Here is a 25,718-nt window from a genome sequence, read left to right on the forward strand (position 1 = left end):
ACAAAGAGTCATAGTGGGCAGAACAAGCAAGGAAATGGGCAAAGCCAATCACGATCTTAGCGAGATCCTATTCGTGCGTTCTATTAATAATTTGCATATTTATGTTAGGCAACGCCCACTCTGTGAAGTGCGCGTGTGCAAAAACTCAATTCGCCTTTGCACTCCTTCTAAACAATTGCATGTTTTAATACTTTGGCAAAGGGTAAAGTCTAAAAAAAAGTGTCCACTCTGTTTGTAACATATTATAGTTTTGGGAACAGAGAACTGTTTTTGAGGTCAAAGGTTTCATCGATGAGAAAATTAGCAGAATATCGGCCAAAATCCATCTCGTTCCATCTTCTCCCACTGCCGTCCACTGGGCTTCCTCTCACTACCATATTTGGTAGTGAGTGGAAATGCCAAGCGGATGCTTCATATTTATACTGGTGAAATATCTGTCTCATTGTTATATCTGTGGCAGACTTCTCTTCAAATCAAATCAAATTTTATTGGTCACATACATATGGTTAGCAGATGTTAATGCGAGTGTTGCGAAATGCTTACCACAACCCTAACCTTAACGTTTCCCAAACTCGGTGCACGTTTTGGTTTCTAGGTACACAGCGGATTCACATTATCAAAGCTTGATTATTAGTTGAGTCAGCTGTGTAGTTCTAGGGCAAAAACCAAAACTTGAACCCCATTCGAGTCCCGAGTTTGGGAAATCCTGCCGTAACCATTTGAAATGTCGACTTCAATGGGTGTTATGGCCGTCCCAAGGATTCTTAATAGCACTAACCCTGCTGGAAGTTATTTTTCAAAATCGAACGCTAGGGGTCGACAAAAGAGGGGAAATGTTATTTCCGGTGGACCTAAACAGTAAAGATGAATGTCTGTTTTTTCTCCTGGCTGGCTCTATGATAATATATTTGATCAAAGTGACATTACATGTGAATTATAAACGGAACATTTCAAAGCAGTTTATTATCAAGAGATCATATTTGTACAACATATTTGCATAATATTTACAATGGCAACTTTTGCTTTAAAGGTCATAAACAGTCAAAATAATGTTTTTCACGAAATGTGATGATATTTGGATGAAACCAGACCAAAGTATTGATGACCAAATTATGAAAAATTACTGTTGCTTCTACATGATAAAGTTGGATCATAAAGTTACTGGTCCCCTCCCCATATCAAACGCATTGGTTTCAGGAGGCGGGATTATTAAGGGGATAGGTTGACATCACCATAATTCAAATTTTAATACACCAATGGTAACATGATATTCTCTTAAATAAGGACCCGCCTTGTGACCAACATCGGAGAAGGCGTGTTTGCCGAGGGGCGTGGTTTATACTATTCGTCTATGGCGAAGATACCGGAGATACAGGGAGAAGATACAGGGAGGAAGGGAGGGAGGGAAGGAAGGAAGGAAGGAAGGGAGGGAGGGAGGGAGGGAAGGGAGGGAGGGGAGGGGGGGAGGGAGGGAAGGGAGGGAGGGAGGGAAGGGAGGGAGGGAGGAAAGGTTAGTTCAAAACTCTGACACAGTTGTCGTCAATACATCCGTCAATGCTGCTAGACATGCCAAACGGGAGAAGCATAAAACAAATTGACATCAGTAGCTAGGTTTTCATCCAAATGGCGACCGATTTTCACGCTAATATTCTAAAACCTGCATAAAAAACAATATGTGCATTTCCCCACCAGAGAGGTATTTTCCATCAAATGTACTTGGCTGTGCGTGATGACGTAGTGCACATCAAAATTACTTTTGCTGTTCAATTCCCACGTACCAAATAAAAAATACAAGCTAACTGGGTTTCCATCACATTTTCAACTCTACTGAAGGTTTTGTAGCAAAACATTTAGCGTTATATTAGGGATTGTGCCCTCTGGTCTTGGCATGTGCGCTCCAGCCAACAGCTGGCAGATACAATGTGGGTATAGTCTACATGATGGGATTAAAAAAATAGTATTTGTTAAACAGCAGCCAAGCATCGATCATCATGTCACCAGAATAAGACCCTCGATATTTATTGGAAAGGAGCATCAAGTCCATCACCGTGCACATTCACCACCCTGTGAGGTTCATCATAACTTATTTCATCTGTAGCCTAATAAACTGCATGCTTTCTGTGTTAGAAACACAAATACATTTGGTGAATCTGACACATGTATTATTTCTCAATTCAATAGTGTTTGAACAACACAAGTAAAGTAAGTATATTTGTAATAATAATTTAAAGGAAAAATCACCTGTTTCCATTAGGTGTAGCTACTGTGCAAAATTGAACGAAGTAAATCCAGATACTTACTTTGTGCATAAACTCATCACCGTGCACTTTCACCACCCTGTGAAGTTCATCATCATTTATTTAATCTGTAGCCTAATAAACTGCACGGTTCCCGGGGTCATAGTGGGCGTACCACACAACATATCATCGAGTTGACTCCAAGTTACCTTTGATATTCTTGCACATAAAGGCATTTCCAACACCATTTCTCACATAATTAATTTTACAGACACAAAAAGATCCCAGGCATGTCGGCATTTACAAAGATTGTCCTGAAACTACCAGTTTTCATCACAGCTGTCATGATTTTCTTTTAATACGGTATGACTTTACCCACATTAAAACTGGATCAAAACACGGTTAGTGATGTTTAGAGTTGTTTTGTGTTTCACCAAAATTAGCTTGAGATGATTTTACTGCAACACTGTGTCCACGTTGCTTGGCGTAGGCGTTTCAAAGACCTGTCTGTCAAGGGGAGCTCATGAATATAAGATCCCTGCCCACCCAGCCTGTATTTTCTAACTTCCTGGTAGTTAGCCATGAGAGAACATTTTTTTATTAAATTATGGGTGATATTTTAGTTACTCAAAAGGCTATTTTACATGGAAATCAGAATGACTGTTCGGGACCTTTAACACCAACTATAATATGGAAAACAATGTAACAAAACACTACAGTGTATTGGAATAAGTCTACGACTTAATTAAAATAAGAAGAACAGGCAGTCATTGTAAAGAGAATGGCACTGTGCTTACCAGAATTTTACTGTGATTTTCATGAGATGTAAAATATATATTGCAAAACTATTTATGAACATGTATGACAGCAAAACACACACAGAAATGTAATCACTACTGTTGAATGTATCTACTAGCACATTTGTGATTCCAGTCAGTAAATTGGCAAGCATGAAAAACAACAATTGATTACGGTTCACAGCTTGAATGAGACAAAGTCCCTGAACTTTTTTCTCCATTTTCTCCTCAGATACAGAGGCTTCCTTTCTACAAGGATACCAGGAAGACGACACCAGTACGCAACCTGACACCGTTTTCATAAAAAACAAAATAACATCAGCAGTTGCTAAACAGGACAAGAAAAACATCGACTGGGCAACGGTCCAGAGGCAGAACGGTAGATTGGCCATCCTGCGAGACACTGGCTCAACAGAGGCCTGACACAGGATCAAGCCAGTGTACAACACAGCACTTCCCAATAAGAGATTCCAAATCACTCTGATCCACTCTTTGACCTGTGTCCTTGGTCGCATTACATACAGTCCAATCTGGACCCCTGCCATATAGATGGCTATGTAGCCCACAACAGATGAAACCCCCTCCATGTTGGCTTGCAGAAAACCTCCCGTCCTGTCATTGTTGTGGATGATGGAATACTTCAGTCCAGACATCTCCAGGGTCACTTGGTAAAGTCCTCCAATCAGAAGGGCCAGGAGCCATGACCCGTTGACAGGGAACAGAGCCAACAGCACAGAGGCCGCCACTCGGACTATGGCTAAGGTGAAGAAGAAATTCCAGTGCACGCCGTACTCAGACACGTGCTCGTGGTAACCAGACATTTTCACACTCACCAGCCTGGCCAAGCCTAGAATGACCAGGGGCCAGACAGACACGAGCTGTTTAACCACTTGGCTTAACTTGGATCCTGAGACTTCCTTCCTCCGTGCCTCTGGGCAGACCAGGGCGTTGGCGAGGACATAGGCTCCAACACCAAAGTCCATAACCCCCGTTCCATAGGTTTCCGTTTTTGCATAGCGTCTTGGGAACACGCTGAAGTCGACAGCTAGAATGCTAATGGCCGTTTTCACATTGACCAGGACTCGAAAGATCGTCACAAAGGGCACCTGGTCGCACTGAACATGGCTCTGGAAGAAGCTCTTGGCAGCAGTGTCCTTAGAAGTTGCGCTGGGCCTGGTTGGCCTTTTGGTACGGTAGATATAGCACAGCACAGCCCCAGACACAACAGTCAGGCCCAGGATGACTAGGTGAAGGATGTCACTCAGAACGGTGCATGATAAGACCAGGGGCAGTATGATCATGGAGAAGTCCAGGACGAGGTGGGCGATCCAGGGGAGGGGGAGCGCCCCCCTACCCAGATGGTATAGAATCAGAAACAGTCCTCGGCTGATCAGGCACAGTGGGGCCAGAAAGGAGCCCAGGGCAACTTCCCCAAGGCTGGTCCCATTCAGATTGCTGACGAACGCCTCCTTCAATTCCTTCTGACTTGACATTTCCTACAAAGGAGGAAAAGAAAATCAGCATTCCAACACCTCAAAGTATTGGACAGTAGCCATCAGGATATAAGGACATTCCTACCATTACCCTAACCCCTACCATTACCCTGACCCCTACCATTACCCTAACCTCCTACCATTACCCTAACCTCCTACCATTACCCTAACCCCTGCCATTACCCTGACCCCTACCATTACCCTAACCTCCTACCATTACCCTAACCTCCTACCATTACCCTAACCTCCTACCATTACCCTAACCCCTGCCATTACCCTAACCCCTACCATAACCCCTGCCATTACCCCAAATAAAATGTGTTTATTTAATTTTCTTTAATGTCAATTATCTAGCGTGGAATCGTTGGAACGGTCATCCAACTCGGAATTCTAAGTCGGAAACTAGGGCAAAACTAGGGCAAAACTAGGGCTTTCTATAGCTCAGACTTTCCGACCTGAAGACCACTGACGTCATGATTTGACCTTGTTTTTTCTGAGTTCCCAATTGTCTTGAAAGCACCATGACTGTTTTAATTTCAACTTCAATGAGGTGAAGTCAGAGCTGAACATAGCAAAGATTTATTTTTATTTTTGAACCTTTATCTAACTAGGCAAGTCAGTTAAAAGAACGCGTTATTATTTAACAATGACGCCTACACCGGAAGACGCTGGGCTAATTGTGCGCCGCCCTGTGGGACTCCCGATCACGGCCGGTTGTGATAGCCCAGGATCGAACCAGGGTCTGTAGTGACGCCTCAAGCACTGAGTTGCAGTCCCGGGAGCCTACTCAGGATCCAGTTGAGACTGTTGCATGAGATAGCTAAGCAGTATATATATATATATATATATATATATATATATATATATAAATAAAGTACAAGCAAATATAAGTTTACTTTTATGCCAACCAACTCGTTATTTCATTACAAAATGTGATTACAAGATTGAAAATCATTTACGCCTCAATGAGACAATGAGTCTGGCTAGCCAGCATTTGGCGCTAACATCACAAACACACAGAAAATACTAGATTATTTTTTTCCACCTACCGCACTTTGCTTCGGTAGCTAGCCTGGTTCAAAACAAATCTCTGTTTATAATAGATGAATCGTCCTAGATTAATCGGATGATATAAAATGTAGCCCACATCCTCGATGAATGTATTTAAAAAGCTACCACAACCTGGTGAATTCTTACTTCCGCGTTCTGCAGCTGGGCGTTTCTGTGTTCTACGTCACGAAGAGTGTGCGTACTATGCCCATGTCTCAGCAGCCGGTGTGAGCAAAACGAGGCGGGTTAAGTGTTTTTTGTCCTTCACTGTGGAATTTTATCACAGAGGGATAGGGAAAGTTTCACATTCCATGTCAAATGGCGGCGGAATAGTCAAGACAGACTATGCACCCGACACATCTAAATTATATTAAAGTCTGATTCACTTGTGCCTGGTGTCAAGGGGGGAAAATCATTGATTAACAGCATTGCCTTTTCTACTCTTCGCAAGGGCGGCGGGGACAACTTCCAAAATCCATGAATTCTGAGAGGAGTCAGCGCATAGGAAATGGACACGGGGAAAAGGTAAGAGACAACAGGGGGCCTTTTGAAAACTTTGGTAGTTAGTTGTATTTAAAGTGTTTTTAATGAATTCCAAATTTCTCAATGAATCGACGTCTGAATATGAACTAAAGTCGGCTTTATCTTGCATTGATGCTGTTCTGCGTAGAGGGGCTTGTTCAGCAGAGTGTAGCGTTACATAAAAAAAAATGTTGTCTACACCAGGTTTCCCGAACTTGGTCCTGGGGCACGTTTTTTATTTTCTTCTCCCCAGCAGCTGATTCAAATAACCATCTCATTACCAAGCTTTGATGCTTTGAATCAGTAGTGTAGTGCTAGGGCAAACCGGGGAAACTCTGGTCTAGAACAGTGACATTTTGCCTAGCTGTTGCCACACCTGTGTAGCTCATGTATGTTGATATGCAACAGTTAATCTGTAACTGTCATGAATCTCCTCACAGTTTCATAGAATTGACAAAATTCGATAATCTAGAGTTGTCTTCATTCAGCCTTTTGAAAAATCTCCCAAGACCAGTTATTTTCAACCTTTTCCTGACAGCAATCATCACTTGTTACAATCCAATTGAATACAAATACATTTTAACATTGACAACGGAGCATAAAATGCACCCCGTTATAGACTCATACTTTTATGCTATCTAGTGCTCAACGAACATTTTCATGTGTAAACATAGCTTTAAAAAAAACACGTGATTTGAAGCTACACACAGTTTCACATGACAAATAGCGTAAATAGATCATGATTGTTTTATGATAAGGTAAAACAATTGTATCACGACAACGCTGATGGTATGTATGTACATTTAAAAAATAAAATATGCCTCTGCACACGTTGTATGCAAAATGCACATATTTCATGCATCTGTTGCCAGACTAAAGAGCTATATTTAACTGAGCACCATTTCAAGCATTTGGTAGGATTTAACCAATCCAATAAAGATGTCTAGAGAACACACTAACTAGACACTTAGGATAAGCAAGCTAGCTGGAGATTAAACGTTTATTTTGTTGAATGTAAATCGACTTAACCTACAGCTGTTTTTGTAGTTTCCTGACTGAAGCTGTGGTGCAGTTAGTCTTTGTCCCGTAGGCCAGTCTGGCTTGTCCCGTAGGCCAGTCTGGCTTGTCCCGTAGGCCAGTCTGGCTTGTCCCGTAGGCCAGTCTGGTTTGTCCCGTAGGCCAGTCTGTTCAAGTAAATGTGTTTTTGTAAAATGTTCAGCGGTAATTGTTTAAAAGTCTTTTTAGATTAATCTCAGTGCAAAGCCCTCATTTAATGCTAACGCCTGTTATGATACAGACCTGCGTTCCTGTGGAATAGTACAGGCCTCTGGTGTTTACCCTGGTCCTCTCCCTTGGTTACCACAGGTGAAAGGAGGAGTCAGGAAGAAGTCTGGACTTGCTCACAGGAAGTCTCTGAATGACTCACTGGAGGGAGAGGTCAAGGCCTTCCTCCTAGACGAGGGTCAACTGCACACTTACGACGACCTCACCAAAGTCAACCCCGTGACCCCAACAACAGGTAGGCCCAAAGCCATGGCTACCTCTGTGTTGGAGAGAGCCAGACATGACTCAACAGCAGTCAGGCTGGTTTCGCTTTGGAACTGCAACTGACATATATTTCAGAGGGACTTTAAACAATGGTTCCTCTTTTAACAAACTAGCTACTAGTTTAGACTTTCTGTTTTCTTGTTAATTCATGTGTAAATCCCTGTTTTTTTCTGCGTAAATCCCCGTGTGTTTTTCTGCGTAAATCCCTGTGTGTTCCATGTGTAAATCCCCGTGTGTTCCATGTGTAAATCCCTGTGTGTTCCATGTGTAAATCCCCGTGTGTTCCATGTGTAAATCCCCGTGTGTTCCATGTGTAAATCCCCGTGTGTTCCATGTGTAAATCCCCGTGTGTTCCATGTGTAAATCCCTGTGTGTTCCATGTGTAAATCCCTGTGTGTTCCATGTGTAAATCCCCATGTGTTCCATGTGTAAATCCCCGTGTGTTCCATGTGTAAATCCCCATGTGTTCCATGTGTAAATCCCTGTGTGTTCCATGTGTAAATCCCCATGTGTTCCATGTGTAAATCCCTGTGTGTTTTTCTGTGGTTAGTGCTGAAATGCCTACAAGCCAGGTACAGGGCGAAGGTGTTCTACACCCATGCTGGCTGTACCCTGGTGGCCCTCAACCCTTTCCAGCCAGTCCCTGACCTCTACTCCTTGGATGTGATGAAGGAATACCATTGTGCTCCACAGCCACAGGTACTGTACAACCATTCGTCTGTTTATCAATGGTATTATCATGGCCTTTTTGGTTTATAGAATGTCATATATATATATATATATAACACATGAAACAAAGTTGGGTAAATTAATGTTTTAATAGTTTAAAAATATGAGGTGGCAGGGTGGCCTAGTGGTTAGAGCGTTGGACTAGTAACCGGAACCCAAATCCCCGAGCTGACAAGGTACAAATCTGTCGTTCTGCCCCTGAGCAAGGCAGTTAACCCACTGTTCCTAGGCCGTCATTGAAAATAAGAATTAGTTCTTAACTGACTTTCCTAGTCAAATAAAAGGTTAAATTAAAAAAATGCTAACGGAAAGTCACAGTTCATGAATTCTTACGACTGTCTCTAATAAATGTTTTCTCTGTCTGTCCAGGAGTCCAAACCCCACATCTTCATAGTGGCTGAGGAGGCCTACAGAAATGTACAAGGCCAGGTGGAGCCCGTGAACCAGTCTCTGGTGGTCAGCGGAGAGAGCGGAGCAGGGAAGGTACAACGTCATCAATAATGGTGGATATAAAATGTCTACGCTCTTTTATTACACTGTTATGAAGTGTCAATAATGGAAGTGTAACATTTTTTGTTTGTTTTTAAAAGTACCCTGAATTATTTCAGATCAACTGTCTCTTTGTTCTTGACCAGACATGGACCTCTCGTTGCCTTATGAAGTATTATGCCACTGTAGCAGCGTCTTCCTCGCTGATGAAGAGTCAGGACACCGTGGAGAGGATAGAGAAGAGGGTACTGGACTCCAACCCCATCATGGAGGCTTTTGGTGAGACTGGAAAGCATTTTTAGTTTCTAATATCAACAACTTAGCCAATATTGGGATAAAGATGCCTGGATCTAGCTAATCAATGTGGTATTTATTTGATGTGTCCGATTGACATGATGATTGTTGTTGCTATATGGGCTCATTCCATGCTTTGTTTACTTACTGGGCCCCTATTTATATAGGCAACGCCTGCACCTTACGAAACAGCAACAGCAGCCGCTTTGGGAAGTACATCCAGCTCCAGCTCAACCGGTATGTCTGGTTGTCTATCTGATTCTAGATCAGTCCTGTTTAGCCAAGTGGTCATTGATGACTATGACCATAATAGTTGACAAGATGGCACCGACAGATCTGAGAGCAGAGTAGTATGCTATCACTGCAGACACCTAATAAATAAGTTGACAGAGGTATGAGAACGTCACAATAAATCTTAACTGGAAAAGGCTGTTTTGTGCTGACGACGCAACTTGCATGTCAAATGTCATTTTGTCATCTGTCCAGGTCTCAGCTGCTGGTGGGAGCGTCCGTGCAAACATACCTACTGGAGAAGACCAGGGTAGCTGGACAACCAGCTAATGAGAGAAACTTTCACATATTCTACCAGGCAAGTTAAAGACACACTCTTGACTACAAAGATGAATTGAAAGTTAATGTTAATTAACTCTGGTTAATTGTAAGTTAAGTAATATCTTATGTGTGTGTGCCTGACCTGTCAATACATTTAGTGTGTTTTATATATATATATTATATATTATATATATATTATATTTATATATATATTTATATAATATACTGCTCAAAAAAATAAAGGGAACACTAAAATAACACATCCTAGATCTGAATGAATGAAATATTCTTATTAAATACTTTTTTCTTTACATAGTTGAATGTGCTGACAACAAAATCACACACAAATTATCAATGGAAATCAAATGTATCAACCCATGGAGGTCTGGATTTGGAGTCACACTCAAAATGAAAGTGGAAAACCAAACTACAGGCTGATCCAACTTTGATGTAATGTCCTTTAAAACAAGTCAAAATGAGGCTCAGTAGTGTGTGTGGCCTCCACGTGCCTGTATGACCTCCCTACAATGCCTGGGCATGCTCCTGATGAGGTGGTGGATGGTCTCCTGAGGGATCTCCTCCCAGACCTGGACTAAAGCATCCGCCAACTCCTGGACAGTCTGTGGTGCAACGTGGCGTTGGTGGATGGAGCGAGACATGATGTCCCAGATGTGCTCAATTGGATTCAGGTCTGGGGAACGGGCGGGCCAGTTTGTAGCATCAATGCCTTCCTCTTGCAGGAACTGCTGACACACTCCAGCCACATGATGTCTAGCATTGTCTTGCATTAGGAGGAACCCAGGGCCAACCGCACCAGCATATGGTCTCACAAGGGGTCTGAGGATCTCATCTCGGTACCTAATGGCAGTCAGGCTACCTCTGGCGAGCACATGGAGGGCTGTGCGTCCCCCCCAAAGAAATGCCACCCCACACCATGACTGACCCACCGCCAAACATGCTCGGGGATGTTGCAGGCAGCAGAACGTTCTCCACGGCGTCTCCAGACTCTGTCACGTCTGTCACATGTGCTCAGTGTGAACCTGCTTTAATCTGTGAAGAGCACAGGGCGCCAGTGGCGAATTTACCAATCTTGGTGTCCTCTGGCAAATGCCAAACGTCCTGCACGGTGTTGGGCTGTAAGCACAACCCCCACCTGTGGACGTCGGGCCCTCATACCACCCTCATGGAGTCTGTTTCTGATTGTTTGAGCAGACACATGCACATGCACATTTGTGGCCTGCTGGAGGTCATTTTGCAGGGCTCTGGCAGTGCTCCTCCTGCTCCTCCTTGCACAAAGGCGGAGGTAGCAGTCCTGCTGCTGGGTTGTTGCCCTCCTACGGCCTCCTCCACGTCTCCTGATGAACTGGCCTGTCTCCTGGTAGCGCCTCCATGCTCTGGTCACTACGCTGACAGACACAGCAAACCTTCTTGCCACAGCTCGCATTGATGTGCCATCCTGGATGAGTTGCACTACCTGAGCCACTTGTGTGGGTTGTAGACTCCGTCTCATGCTACCACTAGAGTGAAAGCACCGCCAGCATTCAAAAGTGACCAAAACATCAGCCAGGAAGCTTAGGAACTGAGAAGTGGTCTGTGGTCAACACCTGTAGAACCACTCCTTTATTGGGGGTGTCTTGCTAATTGCCTAGAATTTCCACCTGATGTCTATTCCATTTGCACAACAGCATGTGAAATTTATTGTCAATCAGTGTTGCTTCCTAAGTGGACAGTTTGATTTCACAGAAGTGTGATTGACTTGTTGTTACATTGTGTTGTTTAAGTGTTCCCTTTATTTTTTTGAGCAGTGTATATATGCATTGACATTCTGTTCAGATGATGACAGGAGGCAGTGATGAGCAGAGGAGGGAGTGGAAGATGTCACATGACCAACGTTTTGCCTGGCTTCCAAATGCTGAAAAGACATTGGAAGGTACATTTGTTGTGTCCTCATCCTCCTCTAAACAAATAGCTTCTAATCGGTTGCAAGTATTGAATGTAAAGGTAGCATGTCTTTTTATTCTAATCAGGTCAGTGTTCCCAGTTTCTGATTTTATCTTCTCTTTTTCTTCTTCTTCTCTTTGTCTTCTTCTTCTCTTTGTCTTCTTCTTCTTCTCTTTGTCTTCTTCTTCTCTCTGTCTTCTTGTTTTGCAGAGGATTGTTTTGATGAGACTGTAGAGGCTATGGTACACCTGGGCATCAATGCAGAGAAGCAGGGACATATATTTAGGGTAGAAGGATATAAACTAAATCACCTAAATGATTCCAAAGAAGATCCTGTACCCTCTCCACATAATCACTCATAAATATATTTCTACCACAACTTCCTGTTGTCTTAACAGATACTAGCAGGTCTTCTTCAGTTGGGGAACGTGACTTTCTGTTCTGCCATGGATGAATCGCAACCCTGTGACCTCGAGGAGAAATCCAAAGGTATTTAATCTGATATTTCACTAGATCCCTTTCTGGCATTTTAGATTTAAATTCAGTTAAATTGAAACTGTTGTCTGACTCCGTTCTCAAACCTTTTCAGACATCAGTTCAGCTCCAACGTGGTCTCAACAATCAATGAGTCCTATTTGAAGAGCGTTTTTTTACATGATCCTCCTGTCTCATCCTGTAGACTTTATGCATCGTTGTGCATCGTTGCTGTGTGTCCCGGTGGAGGAACTGCAGACATGCCTCAGGGTACGCACCCTGAGGGCAGGGAAGCAGAGTGCTCTCTTCAAGCCCTGCTCCCTGGCAGACTGCAGTGTCAGGAGGGACTGCCTCGCAAAGGTCGTCTATGCACAGTGAGTCAGACCAACCGAGAGGACATATTTCCTTCATAACCTCGTTTATAATCACTCCTAAGTTAAAAACAAAAAAATCTGTCATAAATATTTAGAGGTTGTGATTTTGAAAACTTTACATTTTTTTTCCCCTAAAGTAGGTTCTGAGAGGTTATACTTATTAGAAACATGCGTTTGGGCTGAGGTCCAGCTCTTGTCTGTTGGGATGAAAGACATGCCTGTCCTCTCCCTCATCAACTTCATTCTGAAAATATCACACCCTTTTAATGTGTACTGTAACTACAATGGAATCAACCATTTGTGTAACGTGTACTGAATGTTATTTTTTATTTTTGTTATTTTTCCAAACAGATTATTTGAATGGTTGGTTACGTTCATCAACGACAGCATATGTGCAGACAACTCGACCTGGTGTAATTTCATAGGTAAATAGGTGTTTTTTTTAAAATGACGTAATATCTCCCATATTAATAATTAAAAAGGAATGCTTTGTTTACTTGTCAATCTGGTTAAGCTGAACCTGTCCTTTTTTTGTGGGGGGGGGTAACTTTTCCTTTGTAATTACACCGGTGTAGTGGGTTCAATTTAAAATGTCTGCTAAATATAATTTATTACATTTCGTCTGTCTCTCTCTCTCTGTGGCTGTCTCTCTCTCTCTGTGGCTCTGTCTCTCTTTCTCTCTCTAGGTCTGCTGGATGTTTATGGTTTTGAGTGCTTTCAGTTTAACAACCTAGAACAGCTATGCATCAACTACGCCAACGAGAAACTACAGCAGCACTTTGTAGCCCACTATCTCAAAGCCCAACAGGTAGCTGGTTAAGCTAAATTCAAGTTGAAATAGCGAACTGTGTTTTTCTAGTTTTACACTCTACATCAGGGGTATTAACCTCTGACCCTACGAAGTACGGCGCCGGCGGATTTTCTGTTCTACCTGATTTATTAATTGAACAATGGAAGAAGAGATAAAAAGCAGGGAGACTGGCTTCGAGGTCCAGAGTTGTTTGGGGGCTATACGGTTCTAGCCTCCGGTCTCAGGGCGCTAATCTGTGTAGAACTAGACTGGATTTTCCCATTCTGAATGAGCCAGAGGGCGTGTAACACTTTGGAGGACAAGAAAATGCTGTCTTAGTTACCTAGTGCCGTCTTGGTTACCTAGTGCCGTCTTGGTTACCTAGTGCCGTCTTGGTTACCTAGTGCCGTCTTGGTTACCTAGTGCCGTCTTGGTTATCTAGTACTCAACAGTGAAATCTCTCGCCCTTAGGAGGAGTACGTCTCAGAAGGGTTGGAGTGGTCGTTTGTGAAATACCAGGACAACCAGGGTTGTCTGGATCTGATAGAGGGCATCCCCATCGGAGTGTTTTCTCTCCTCAATGAGGTGTGTACAGTAGTGGATCCCAACTCCGGTCCTCCAGTATTCCCCCCCCCCCCCCCCCCCCCCCCCAAACAGCACACATTTCTGTTGCAGACCCGGACAGAAACACCTGATCTCAACACGGGCTCGATGATTAGTTGACAAGTAGAATCCGTTGTGTTTGTCCAGAGTCACAACACAAATATGTGCTGTTGAGGGGGGTACTGGAGGACCGGAGTTGGGATCCACCGCTCTAGAATACTGCGTTAGAGCTACCTTTTTTCTATTTCATTTTGTTGTACAGAAACAATATATCAAGCTCTTTTGGTTATTTACGTTACTCGTATGTCTCTGTCTGTTAACCCATCCATCCATTCAGGAATGCCTTCTCAACCGAGCTTCCGACGCCAAGCAGTTCAGGGTTCGTCTGGAGAAAGAGCTGTCTGACAACGGCAGTATGAGCTGGGACAAGTTCAGTAAGCAGCCCCACTTCACTGTGGCTCACTATGCTGGCAAAGTCTCCTACCAGATAGAAGGCATGATGGAGAAGAACAAGGTACGTTGGAACGATGCTGTGGAAGGTGCTGCTAATCATTTGGGGAGGCAGGGTGGCCTAGTGGTTAGAGCGTTGGACTAGTAACCGGAAGGTTGCAAGTTCAAATCCCCGAGCTGACAAGGTACAAATCTGTCGTTCTGCCCCTGAACAGGCAGTGAACAACACTGTGCCAAAGGCCGTCATTGAAAATAAGAATTTGTTCTTTAACTGACTTGCCTTGTAAAATAAAGGTAAAATAAATACATTTCATTAGTTGATCGCAAAAAACACTTTTTTAAATGTATTTACAAGACTCCCCTGTGCTGATTCTATAATGGATAACTGACACGTTTGGTCCATTCACACACTACTGTATGGAAGTCTGTGAAAGATGCTAGCCCTACATACTTCATAGCCAGAAGACATTGCAAGACTTAATTTCGTGACGAGACTTAATTAACACCAAACATACAGTGCGTTCGGAAAGTATTCAGACCCCTTGACTTTTTCCACATTTTGTTAAGTTACAGCCTTATTTTAAAATGGATTAAACATTTTTTTTTTTGACAAAGCATAAACTGTTTTCTTGATTTTTTTTTTTGTGCAAATGTATAAAAAAATAAAATAAACTGAAATCCAATTTACATGTGGAGAAAGTGAATGGGTCTGAATGCTTTCTGAATGCACTGTACTTCAGAGCCAAAGGACATTGCAAGACTTAATTTCATGAGAAGACTCACACTGAAAGCACCCTTCTCCCTTCTAATAGGACCCAGTGCCCCCAGAACTAATCCACCTGCTACAGAAGTCTGAGAACCCTCTGCTTCACCAGTTGTTTGCTGACAGAGACCCAGTGGGTCAAGGCACCAGGGGACTCAGACAAGTGGTCACTGTGGTCTCCAAGTTCAAGGTGAGGCAAACCATCCTAGATGTTAGGAATCCTTCTGTTCTAATTGTTGATCTCTATTTGTGGCGTTCACTTGTTCTAGAACTCCTCAGAGCTTCTTGTTCCATATTTTCTGGATGGTAATTGTCTCCCTTTATAGAACTCTCTGGAGAACCTAATGAAGATTCTACACAGCACCACTCCTCACTACACCCGTTGCATCAAACCCAACACAGACTGCAGGCCTCTCACCTTCAAAAAGGAGGAGGTAGGAGAAAGAGACTGCTTTGACGTGGTAACAAACCATGAAAACGCATCAATCATCATCATCGTCTTTGTTCAGTAGATGTTTTTGTCTTCTTGGAACACAATCATGACAATTTGATAACTCCGATATTGGTCACTAGGCAAATTGTATTTTTTAATTTAATATGTTCTACAACTCTCTCTTATAAAGCTATATTTTATGACTTCATTCATTTTATGATTTCATTGTTAGGTCATTATGCAACTGGAGGCCTGTGGGATTGTAGAGACCATACACATCAGTGCAGCAGGCTTTCCAATAAGGTAAGGTCAGAGGAGGATGGTGTATTGTTCAGAGTTAGGGGTGTCAAATTTCAAGTAACTTTCCCAGGTTTTCCAGAAATCCTGGTTGGAGGATTCTGGATTCCTTGCTTATTCCCTCCTAATTCCTGGGATCTCCCAGCCTGGTTTTCTGGATTTTTGCAATACTATAGAGAGCAGATCTCTTTCCTGAACTGGGCTTGAACCTCTACACAAGAGGCACTGTCATCAGTACCACTGACCCAGAAAGACGAGGGTTATACTGAACAAAATCTCCTCTTGATTTAGACTGCCGCTTTCCATCTCACTTTGTTTTTTTTGTTTGTCTGTGCAGAATTCCCTATACGAGTTTCACACGGCGTTATGGACTGATTTCCAACTTGACACTGTTTCGTCAAGGAGCTGGTGAGCAAGGTAAGTCTGACATCAGGAGACATGTACTGTAGGTAGTGTTTTTGTTGGCGTTATGCCAATGGTGACTTTAAACTTGAACTATTTAAAAAAAAAAAAGTTTTAAATCGATGTGGTAGGAGGAAACTGAGGATGGATCAACAACAATGTGGTTACTTCTCAATACTAATCTAATTGACAGAGTGAAAAGAAGGAAGCTTGTACAGATTAAAAACACATTATAAAACATGCTTCCTGTTTGCAACAAGGAACTATATAAAGTTATACTGAAAAAAAAATGTGACCAAGCAGTTCACTTTTTAATTATCCTGAATACAAAGTGTTATGTTCGTGTCAAATCCAACACAACACATTACGGAGCACCATTCTCCACATTTTGACTTGAATCGGCTTGAAAATCTATGGCAAGGCCTGAAAAATGGTTGCCTAGCAATGATCAACAACCAATTGGACAGACCCTGAAGAATTTTGAGTAGAATAATGTCCAAATGTTGCACAATCCCGGTGTGAAAAGCTCTATATACAGTATATTTAAATCAAGTTTGAATTCAGGCTATAACGCGGGGCGTGAATACTTTCCGAAGGCTTTGACTCCAAAGACAACAAACTGTTGAATAGTGAACTCTTTGGTCATATGGCAAGTTTTATCAGAATGAATACAGCAGGGGCTTCTGCTATCTTTGTTCTCTCTTGCTGATGGCTCTTTTCTCTTCTCTCTGCTAGCTCTCCTGTCCTTAGAGTTGACCGTGTACTCTCCCCTCCTACTCTGGAGCTCCTTAGAGTTGACTTTTTTCTAAAATACGTTTCCAACAATTTTATAATCTCTCAGGTAAAAAAACGCATGCTTACGCAATTTCTTCATTGCATGCTGTGCTATTTCCTTCTCTTGACGTTCCCGGCTTGCTCTGACTTGCTGTCAAAATTAATGATCTGTCCCGCGGTCAAGTTGACGCTATTTGGTTGTAATTCCAGAACGGAAATATGTTTTATGCTAATTGTCCATTGTTATGGGGTGACACTTTATAGCTCTAGAACCCGTGGTATAGCTCTAGAACCTGTGGTATAGCTCTAGAACCCGTGGTATAGCTCTCGAATCCGTGGTATAGCTCTAGAACCTAAATACCGTGGTATAGCTCTAGAACCCGTGGTATAGCTCTAGAACCCGTGGTATAGCTCTAGAACCCGTGGTATAGCTCTAGAACCTAAATACCGTGGTATAGCTCTCAACATCTACATAGTTTTGCCTCATACCATGGTTTACAGGCATGCCATCAAGTGTTCAAATACACAAATGGGTATTCATTGTGTGGTTTGGCAGTGGAAACCAAATGGGTATTCATTGTGTGTTCTGGCAGTAGAAACCAAATGGGTATTCATTGTGTGGTTTGGCAGTAGAAACCAAATGGGTATTCATTGTGTGGTTTGGCAGTAGAAACCAAATGGGTCAACAACATTCACTTTAACCTTGAAGCAACCATTTTAAGTGTTACCTTGAATCAAAATAATTATCATTTTTTTCTTCCTATTTTACCAGGTAAGAACACGTTCTCATTTGCAGCAACGACCTGGGGAATAGTTACAGGGGAGAGGAGGGGGATGAATGAGTCAATTGTAAACTGGGGATTATTAGGTGACCGTGATGGTTTGAGGGTCAGATTGGGAATTTAGCCTGGACACCGGGGTCAACACCCCTACTCTTACTGTAAGTGCCATGGGATCTTTAATGACCTCAGAGAGTCAGGACACCCGTTTAACGTCCCATCCGAAAGACGGCACCCTGCACAGGGCAATGTCCCCAATCACTGCCCTGGGGCAGTCCTTCATATAGATGTCAGTCTGTTTATGTCTCTAACCCTTCTCTCTCGCTCTGTCAGGATTGGAGGCGGACAACAAGGAAGCTCTCGGTTCGGCTGTGGCTGATATTCTCAGGGTGGTGTTAAGTCACTCTCTCGACGCCTCGCGCCATATCGACAACGAGGCCCGCAGCTCGCTGGTGCACTGCGGCAGGACCAAAGTGTTCCTGACTAATTCCATGGTCAGTGCTGTATTGGTCTTCAGCATCATAGTTGGTTGAATTTACTTCTGTGATTTTATCAAATCAATGAGATTTAATACTCTTGAGAAGTCCAGTTATGTATACTGAACAAAAATATAAAGTTAACAATTTAACTGAGTTACAGTTCATATGATTAAATTCATTAGGCTCTAATCTATGGATTTCACATGACTGGGTAGGGGTGCAGCTGTGGGTGGACCTGGGAGGGTGTAGGCCTTTCCCTTGGGAGCCAGATCCACCCACTTGGAAGCCAGGTCCAGCTAATCAGTCAACCAATGTCTGCTCTGGTGGACATTCCTGCAGTCAGTATGCCAATTACACGCTCCCTCAACTTGAGACACCTGTAGCATTGTCTTGTGTGGCAAATCTGCACATTTTAGTGGCCTTTTATTGCTCCCAGCACAAGGTGCACCCGTGTAATGATCATGCTGTTTAATCATATTGATATGCCACACTTGTCAGGTGGATGGATTATCTTGGCAAAGGAGAAATACTCACTAACAGGGATGTAAACAAAGTTGTTCACAAAAATTAGAGAAATAAGCTTTTTGTGCGTATAGAACATTTCTGGGATCTTTTATTTCAGCTCATGAAACATGGGACCAACACTTTACATGTTGCGTTTATATTTTTATTCAGTGTAGTAAGTGTGAGTCGTATGTTAAGGCCCCTAATCCATACGCTGTAACAGTGTCACACTGTTGAGTGGAACATAAACACTCAAAACATCCCACTGGGCACAAACTGGTTGAAACAACATTGTTTTCCACCTCTTTTCAACAACAACAACAAAAGCAATGTGACGACGTTGAATCAATGTGGAAAACTGATCTGGATTTGCAACCAAAAATAAAAGTTATCAACGTGAAGGAATTTCAAACACGTCTTCTTCATCTAAATCCAATGAGATGGTTAAAATGTTTTCTTGAATTAACGTTAGTTGACAACTAAAATCAATTGTAAATCAAAACTAAACGTTGAACTGACATCTGCCTAGTGGGATAGGTCAAAGCAGACCCTAGTCTGCAGACCCTTTGTCACCATGGACTGACAATAGAATTAAGAATTGAATAGGATGTTTTCTGGGAATGACAGACTGACGGCTCGGCCCCTGTAGACTATAAATCAACGTAGGTGACCTCCAGACAGTTGTCCTGTCTATAAGCAGTGTACTGTGAGCTGAGTCTGGGATAGACCCTAATCCTCAGTTCTGATCTAATCTATAGCTGGAGCTGCTGGAGGAACACAGGAGCCGGGTGTGCTCCCAGAGGGCCTTCTCTATCCAGTGCTGCTGGCACAGGCACAAACAACGCAGACGTCACGCCATGAGACGGGCCGTCACCCTGATCCAAGCAGGTAAGGTCAAAACCTAAATCCCTAGCAGTCTGTGAGAGCGGGAGAGGTCACAGTATAGCGCTCCGTAACAATGGACTCGCTCCAACTGGGTCTGCCACTTCTTCTGTTAGGCAAATGGAGATCATTGCATGGCACACAGCTCCACTGCTGTCTGTCCTGTCTGTGTCCCGTCTTGGCCTGGCTGTGTCCTGTCTTGGCCGTTCCTGTCTAGGGGGCCTGGCTGTTCCTGTCTAGGGGGCCCGTCTTAGCCTGGCTGTTCCTGTCTAGGGGGCCCGTCTTAGCCTGGCTGTTCCTGTCTAGGGGGCCCGTCTTAGCCTGGCTGTTCCTGTCTAGGGGGCCCGTCTTGGCCTGGCTGTTCCTGTCTAGGGGGCCCGTCTTGGCCTGACTGTTCCTGTCTAGGGGGCCCGTCTTGGTCTGGCTGTTCCTGTCTAAGGGGCCTGGCTGTTCTGTCTTGGCCTGGCTGTTCCTGTCTAGAGGGCCCATCTTGGCCTGACTGTTCCTGTCTAGGGGGCCCGTCTTGGCCTGACTGTTCCTGTCTAGGGGGCCCGTCTTGGTCTGGCTGTTCCTGTCTAGGGGGCCTGGCTGTTCCTGTCTAGGGGGCACGTCTTGGCCTGGCTGTTCCTGTCTGTCTGGCCAAGAGGCACCAGATGGTAGAGCCTGCAACCCTGTTCAGATGACTACGGGTTGCTGTACTTAAATCCTTATGAAGGAATATAAACAACTTAAGCTCACCTGAACAACACCTTGACCTTATGTTTCCTCTGAGTCACATTGATGTTAATATCCAGATATACCTTTTGGTGATCAGATCTCGATGATTTAATCCAGATAAAGTGTCCCTTTTTAATTCAGATGACAGCGTTTGACACAGCTGTTAAGACAACAAAAAATAGTGCATGTCTAGAATGCACGGTTGTCTGTGATGGATCTATAGAGATACGATGTAATAGTGTTCTTTTTTTTAAAATTCTGTGGCTGTATCGTTATCTGATCGCGTCTCCCTTCCTCCTGCAGCGGTACGGTCATGGCTGGTCAGGAGAGCGGTCCGGAGGTGGCACAGGGCGGCCATAGTCCTCCAGGGGTCCTGGAGGAAATGGAGGGTGAGTAGAAGTCCTGCTGGCTTCTCGCTAGTGTAACAGTATAACTTTAGACCGTCCCCCTCGTCCCTACCCGGGCGCAAACCAGGGACCCTCTGCACACATCAACAACAGTCACCCACGAAGCATCGTTACCCATCGCTCCACAAAAGCCGCGGCCCTTGCAGAGCAAAGGGGAACCACTACTTCAAGGTCTCTGAGCAAGTGACGTCACCGATTTGAAACGCTATTTAGCGCGCACCGCTAACTAAGCTAGCCGTTTCACATCCGTTACACTAGCACCACCGCTAACTAAGCTAGCCGTTTCACATCCGTTACACTAGCACCACCGCTAACTAAGCTAGCCGTTTCACATCCGTTACACTAGCGCGCACCGCTAACTAAGCTAGCCGTTTCACATCCGTTACACTAGCACCACCGCTAACTAAGCTAGCCGTTTCACATCCGTTACACTAGCGCGCACCGCTAACTAAGCTAGCCGTTTCACATCCGTTACACTAGCGCGCACCGCTAACTAAGCTAGCCGTTTCACATCCGTTACACTGGGTCACCCTCGCACAAAATGGGTTTTTAACCTCCAAGGATGGTTCCTGGTTAAACAAAAAGGGTCAATTTTAAAATGGGGGCAACACGTGATTTTCTGGAATTAATTGGCTCCCATCCTCGCCGTCTGAATTCCAGGACGGTGTTTAAACTCAAGTGGTCGGTCTCTTCTATGTAGGAATTTCTTCTTTCCTACAGGAGTGAATTCATTTGATTTTTGAAAATGTTAAATACTAACGGATGCTTCATTCAGAGAAAATACACCATACACCCTTTTAAAAACAAAGTCCAGTTTTTTTTTTTTTTTGTTCCATCGTGATGGTCCGTCCTTGTCAGACATGCAAGAAGGACAAGCTAGTACAGGAGTTGTGACTGTTCAGCCTTTGTCCTCGTGTTGCAGGCGCTGATGGACTCCCTGGCTGAGGCCGAGCTGGACGACGCAGAGGATCTTCAGGAGGCTATGCCAACAGAGTTGGACCCCATCCTCCGGGCCAGGGGCTCGGTGCAGCTCTCCAGCATCCAGGAGCCCGTCATGGTGCGAGGCTGGCCCATGGGCTTGGCTCTGGCCTCAGCCCCCACCATCACTGTGTCCATGACTGCTACTGGCTTCCAGAAGATGATGTCTGTCATGGCCTGCCTCAACGGACACTGCTTCAGGAGCGGGGACTATAAGGTGGAGACCAACCAATTCAAGCAGGGCGTTGCCTCCATCAGGGCTCAGCCCAGGGTAAGACCACCATCTCTCCCCTCCAGACAAATACTTGTAATACTTGAGGCAAGCGAAGTCGAGCACACCTCAAATATACATAAAAAAATATATATGCATTTGACCTAGGTCTACCCCCTCAACCAGACAATTCCCACACGTGTTGTTGAATTTCATTGTGAATTTGTTGTTTGTGGTCCTTTTCCCATTTCATTAGGGGTCTATTAAGCTCCACTACCAGCGATCTCCACTGCTCTACGCTGATCTGCATCCAGACCACAAGCGTGATGGAGTGACCGGCTTAAACCAGATACTGCTAGAGAGCACCTGAGTGGGATCCCATTCTATGTTCCTAATTTATATCCAGCACTTTTAAGTGAGCTGCCTCAATCATATAACTGCACCTTTTTTTTATATATAAGTATTGTAGAGATAAATGGACCAGGAGAAATTGTTTTGTAGTGCTTTAGCTGCCATATTGGAAATATTTTGACCATTGTTGAAAGTCTCAGGCTTTATGACCACTTGGGTGCCTTTTCTCAATCTGTGGCGTTCAACTCAATAATGTACTGTGGATGAACTTGGCTTTGGGAAGCAGTTCATTTGGGATATTTGTTGTACTCCTTATGTAAATGTTTAATTTTTTAGATATTGCTGCATTTTAAGTTATTGACGGGCCTGTTTTCAGAGGGAAATTGTTATTTTCATCAGGGATACATGTTGTTTAAACCAGTTTTTTTTTTTTTAAAAACCTATATTCCGTATACTTGAGCTCACAGACCAAATCTAAGTATAATTTTTAGCTAAAGTCAACTACAGATCAAGGGGAAAACGCTGGGCATTTACACCAAATCCAGTCTATTTGTATGGCACAAGCTTCATTATTAGAGGTACACTACAGTGTTTTGCATGTAAGGGAATAGTAGTATGTCTTGGAACAAGCTTTATGATCAACGCCAACCAGTTTGCTGCTGATCGCTTCAGTGTTAAACCAAACGGCACGGCAGAAACACCAACCTTTTGATGCCAAGACGTGTTTATATGCTAGATGCTCAAAGGATTGTATCGTTTGATCTGTATTTTGCCACTACAATAGTTGCCTTGTCCCAATCTGCTACTAGAGTAACCAATTTTTTTTTTTTTGTAACCCACTGCTTGTATAATCCTTCCTTGAATTGTTTGTATTTTGAACTGACTAAACAATCTTGTTTGTTTATTAAGGGTATTCAAAGCCATACCCAGATCAAATGTGTTATCAAACATAGCTAGCTAGGTGTTTCAAAGGGTTCTTGGTACAGCTATATAAAGATCTGACTGAGCTAGTTGTAACCACAGTATTGCAAAGACGAGTTAAAATAAATATTTAACAAATAAGTATACAGTTGTATATTTACACAGAAAGAAACACAGGATTTAATTGTTTTTGTCAAATTGAAAAGTGAACATGAATTATGGACTCGGTGTGTATTCGGCTCGGCTCTGTCTGCAAGTACATTTTTTTTTAATCGTTTTTCTCAACGATCTGCAAGCATTGATCGGAAAGCTCAACAAACAGAGGCTCTTGCATTGCGGTCTTAATGGCGTCTGCTTTGCTGTCGGCCGCGTCCAAAGAGCTCATCAGCTGACGGAGATGTGGGTTTCGGAGCAGCTCTCTCAGCTCCTCCGACTTGCCTGTGGAGAAGCATAAACAAATATATTACAGCAAAGATGTCAGAACAACATTTCATACAGCACAATTCATCCACTAATACATGTATTAGTGGAAACTATGGCAGCCACGTGACTGTTTATATTCCCAGTAAGTTAACGGGGTTTTAAGAGTTCCGAGTGCAAACTGAAATCTCAACGGCGTTTCGCACCTAATCGCCGTAGCCTCTGAAGTGGTACTTTATCTGTCTGGTCATCATCAAGGAGATCTTCAACGGTCCAGGGATCCTCTGCTGAAACTGACAAGCAGAGTGTATAATCAAACTGCTGTATTTTAAACAGCTCTTCAAACACACATGTGATATATAAATGTGATGCCTGAGAGAGAGATAATGAGGAAACGGGTCCCAACGAATAAAGCATATTTCTGTCTGCAATGTTCAACTTCTGAACATCTCACCAAACGCGAGTACATTCCTGGGAATTGATGAGAAGGTTCTAGGTATAACATTGATCATGTCCTACCATTGCTGTATGCTCCATTTAGGTCTTGAACGGGAGGAGGGACTGACTGTTTTAGGGGCTGGCAGGTATCTGGGGAAAAGGAACCAATGATGGTAGACTCATGTCACAAACAAGTGTGATAACGTATGTTATCAGTTATTGCTATATACTGTATAGGCATGTGTAAAGTTATTTATGAATGATAGCCACTTCCAAGACTTTAGATACTACTATAATGGGAAAAAACCAACGTTCTTACCATTGGCCTTGTGGGTCTTGTAACAACTGAGAGAGCAGCTGAAAAACAAAGGACGAAAGAAAAAAAATATATGGAACAGAACATGTCAAATCATAATGCATGTTTTGTAGCTAGCGAGATAATGTAGCTTTAATAACGGTAGCTAACTAGATTGTGTAGCTTTAGTAGCGATAGCTAACGTTAGCTGTTAAAATGTTGTTGTTTTTTCAAAAATCTGCAGCAGAAGTACAAACAAGAAGAAATTATACTCACTATCTGATTCTACAGGCCGGACATCGGTATTTGGGTGTCTCTCCACTGCACACATTGCAGATCTGCATTTTGATTGTAATATTTTAAACAAAATAAACGTGGAACAAAATTGTCATGCGTCGACTGCTAACTAGCTAGCAGAACAGACACGTGTTGGGGGGGGGGGGGAAAGAAAAGAAGCGTGACGTAATCAGCGGTGAAAGTACCGCCCAGTCGCGCTGGTAACAATAAGTAAAAGGTAGAGGGGATACCTACTGTTGTCTGTGGCACAGGTGAATGCTTTCAATTGAATCAAATCACATTTTATTTTATTTGTCACACAAGCGCCGAATACTTACAAGCCCTTAACCAACAATGCCGTTTTAAGAAAAATAAGTGTTAAGTAAAAATAATTGAACAAATAAAAAATAATTAAAGAGCAGCAGTAAAACAACAGTATTGAGGCTATATACAAGGAGGGTACCCGTACAGAGTCAATGTGCGGGGGCACCGCTTGGACGAGTAATTGAGGTAGTATGTACATGTAGATAGAGTTAAAGTGAATATGCATAGATAATAAACAGAGAGTAGCAGCAGTGTAAAAGAGAGAGGGGGGAAGGGGACAATGCAAATAGTCTGGGTAGCCATTTGATTAGCTGTTTAGGAGTATTATGGCTAGAAGCTGTTGAGAAGTCTTTTGGACCTAGACTTGGCATATGTCTTCCACATTTAACGGCCTTGTGGAGCGATGGGTAACGATGCTTCAAGGGTGGTTGTTGTCGATGTGTGCAGAGGGTCCCTGGTTTGAGCCCAGGTTAGGGGCGAGGAGAGGGACGGAAGCTATACTGTTGCACTAGGCCAACTGCCACAAGGACAGTTGCACTGGCAAGAAGTGAGCACGACTTAAGAGAGGAAAAAAAAGTCTTACTGATGAAGAAGATAAATGAATGAGAAAGAAGTGGAAAGACGGATAGAGAAAGTGAAGAGGTTGAGAGAGGAGATGGAGAGTGAGGTGACTGGAGGTGACATTTGGGATTCATACCAAATTTGTCATTGATGGGGAGTAGTG

The 25,718-nt window shown here is 43.3% G+C and overlaps 3 protein-coding genes across 6 annotated transcripts; 1 reads left to right on the top strand and 2 right to left on the bottom strand.

Annotated features, from left to right (window-relative positions):
* Positions 1-3,015: 3,015 nt before the first annotated feature.
* Positions 3,016-5,814, bottom strand: pigw (phosphatidylinositol glycan anchor biosynthesis, class W). Of its 3 annotated transcripts, none has more exons than XM_021617385.2 (2): positions 5,577-5,814; positions 3,016-4,530 (listed from the first exon to the last, which is right to left on the bottom strand). In XM_021617385.2, the coding sequence occupies exon 2, from the start codon at positions 4,525-4,527 to the stop codon at positions 3,031-3,033; it is 1,497 nt and encodes a 498-aa protein (XP_021473060.1). In that variant the 5' UTR covers positions 4,528-4,530; positions 5,577-5,814; the 3' UTR covers positions 3,016-3,030. The 3 variants fall into 3 exon arrangements, with proteins under 3 accessions (XP_021473060.1, XP_036845470.1, XP_036845471.1); XM_036989575.1 differs by having other exon boundaries at positions 5,710-5,790; XM_036989576.1 differs by having other exon boundaries at positions 5,725-5,783.
* On the top strand, positions 5,755-23,382 carry LOC110533290 (unconventional myosin-XIX). 2 transcript variants are annotated; one of them, XM_036989574.1, is made up of 24 exons: positions 5,761-6,102; positions 7,465-7,618; positions 8,198-8,346; positions 8,746-8,859; positions 9,012-9,144; positions 9,327-9,396; positions 9,646-9,748; positions 11,545-11,641; positions 11,863-11,939; positions 12,051-12,141; positions 12,332-12,500; positions 12,852-12,925; positions 13,187-13,308; positions 13,762-13,875; positions 14,231-14,407; positions 15,156-15,296; positions 15,433-15,540; positions 15,772-15,842; positions 16,174-16,253; positions 18,125-18,285; positions 19,533-19,662; positions 20,677-20,762; positions 21,703-22,029; positions 22,226-23,382. In XM_036989574.1, exons 1-24 carry the CDS (start codon positions 6,055-6,057, stop codon positions 22,337-22,339), a joined length of 2,910 nt encoding a protein of 969 aa, XP_036845469.1. In that variant the 5' UTR covers positions 5,761-6,054; the 3' UTR covers positions 22,340-23,382. The 2 variants fall into 2 exon arrangements, with proteins under 2 accessions (XP_021473058.2, XP_036845469.1); XM_021617383.2 differs by lacking the exons at positions 18,125-18,285; positions 19,533-19,662; positions 20,677-20,762; positions 21,703-22,029; positions 22,226-23,382 and adding an exon at positions 16,974-17,850 and having other exon boundaries at positions 5,755-6,102.
* On the bottom strand, positions 23,152-24,848 carry znhit3 (zinc finger, HIT-type containing 3). The gene is made up of 5 exons (XM_021617387.2): positions 24,671-24,848; positions 24,419-24,456; positions 24,181-24,249; positions 23,868-23,954; positions 23,152-23,679 (listed from the first exon to the last, which is right to left on the bottom strand). Exons 1-5 carry the CDS (start codon positions 24,736-24,738, stop codon positions 23,510-23,512), a joined length of 432 nt encoding a protein of 143 aa, XP_021473062.2. The 5' UTR covers positions 24,739-24,848; the 3' UTR covers positions 23,152-23,509.
* Positions 24,849-25,718: the final 870 nt, after the last annotated feature.

This window comes from Oncorhynchus mykiss, chromosome 10 (assembly GCF_013265735.2).
Source record: "Oncorhynchus mykiss isolate Arlee chromosome 10, USDA_OmykA_1.1, whole genome shotgun sequence".
Classification (NCBI taxonomy): Eukaryota; Metazoa; Chordata; class Actinopteri; order Salmoniformes; family Salmonidae; genus Oncorhynchus; species Oncorhynchus mykiss.

Bases quoted from the DNA above. Each gene is read 5' to 3' on its own strand.
- pigw (XM_021617385.2), bottom strand. From the start codon at position 4,527: ATGTCAAGTCAGAAGGAATTGAAGGAGGCGTTCGTCAGCAATCTGAAT.
- LOC110533290 (XM_036989574.1), top strand. From the start codon at position 6,055: ATGAATTCTGAGAGGAGTCAGCGCATAGGAAATGGACACGGGGAAAAG. The intron at 12,142-12,331 runs GTATTTAATCTG...CTCATCCTGTAG, and splicing joins CCTCGAGGAGAAATCCAAAG to ACTTTATGCATCGTTGTGCA. The intron at 19,663-20,676 runs GTAAGGTCAAAA...TTCCTCCTGCAG, and splicing joins CGTCACCCTGATCCAAGCAG to CGGTACGGTCATGGCTGGTC.
- znhit3 (XM_021617387.2), bottom strand. From the start codon at position 24,738: ATGCAGATCTGCAATGTGTGCAGTGGAGAGACACCCAAATACCGATGT. The intron at 24,457-24,670 runs GTGAGTATAATT...TTTGTTTTTCAG, and splicing joins CCGGCCTGTAGAATCAGATA to CTGCTCTCTCAGTTGTTACA. The intron at 23,680-23,867 runs GTGCGAAACGCC...GCTTCTCCACAG, and splicing joins TCAGAGGCTACGGCGATTAG to GCAAGTCGGAGGAGCTGAGA.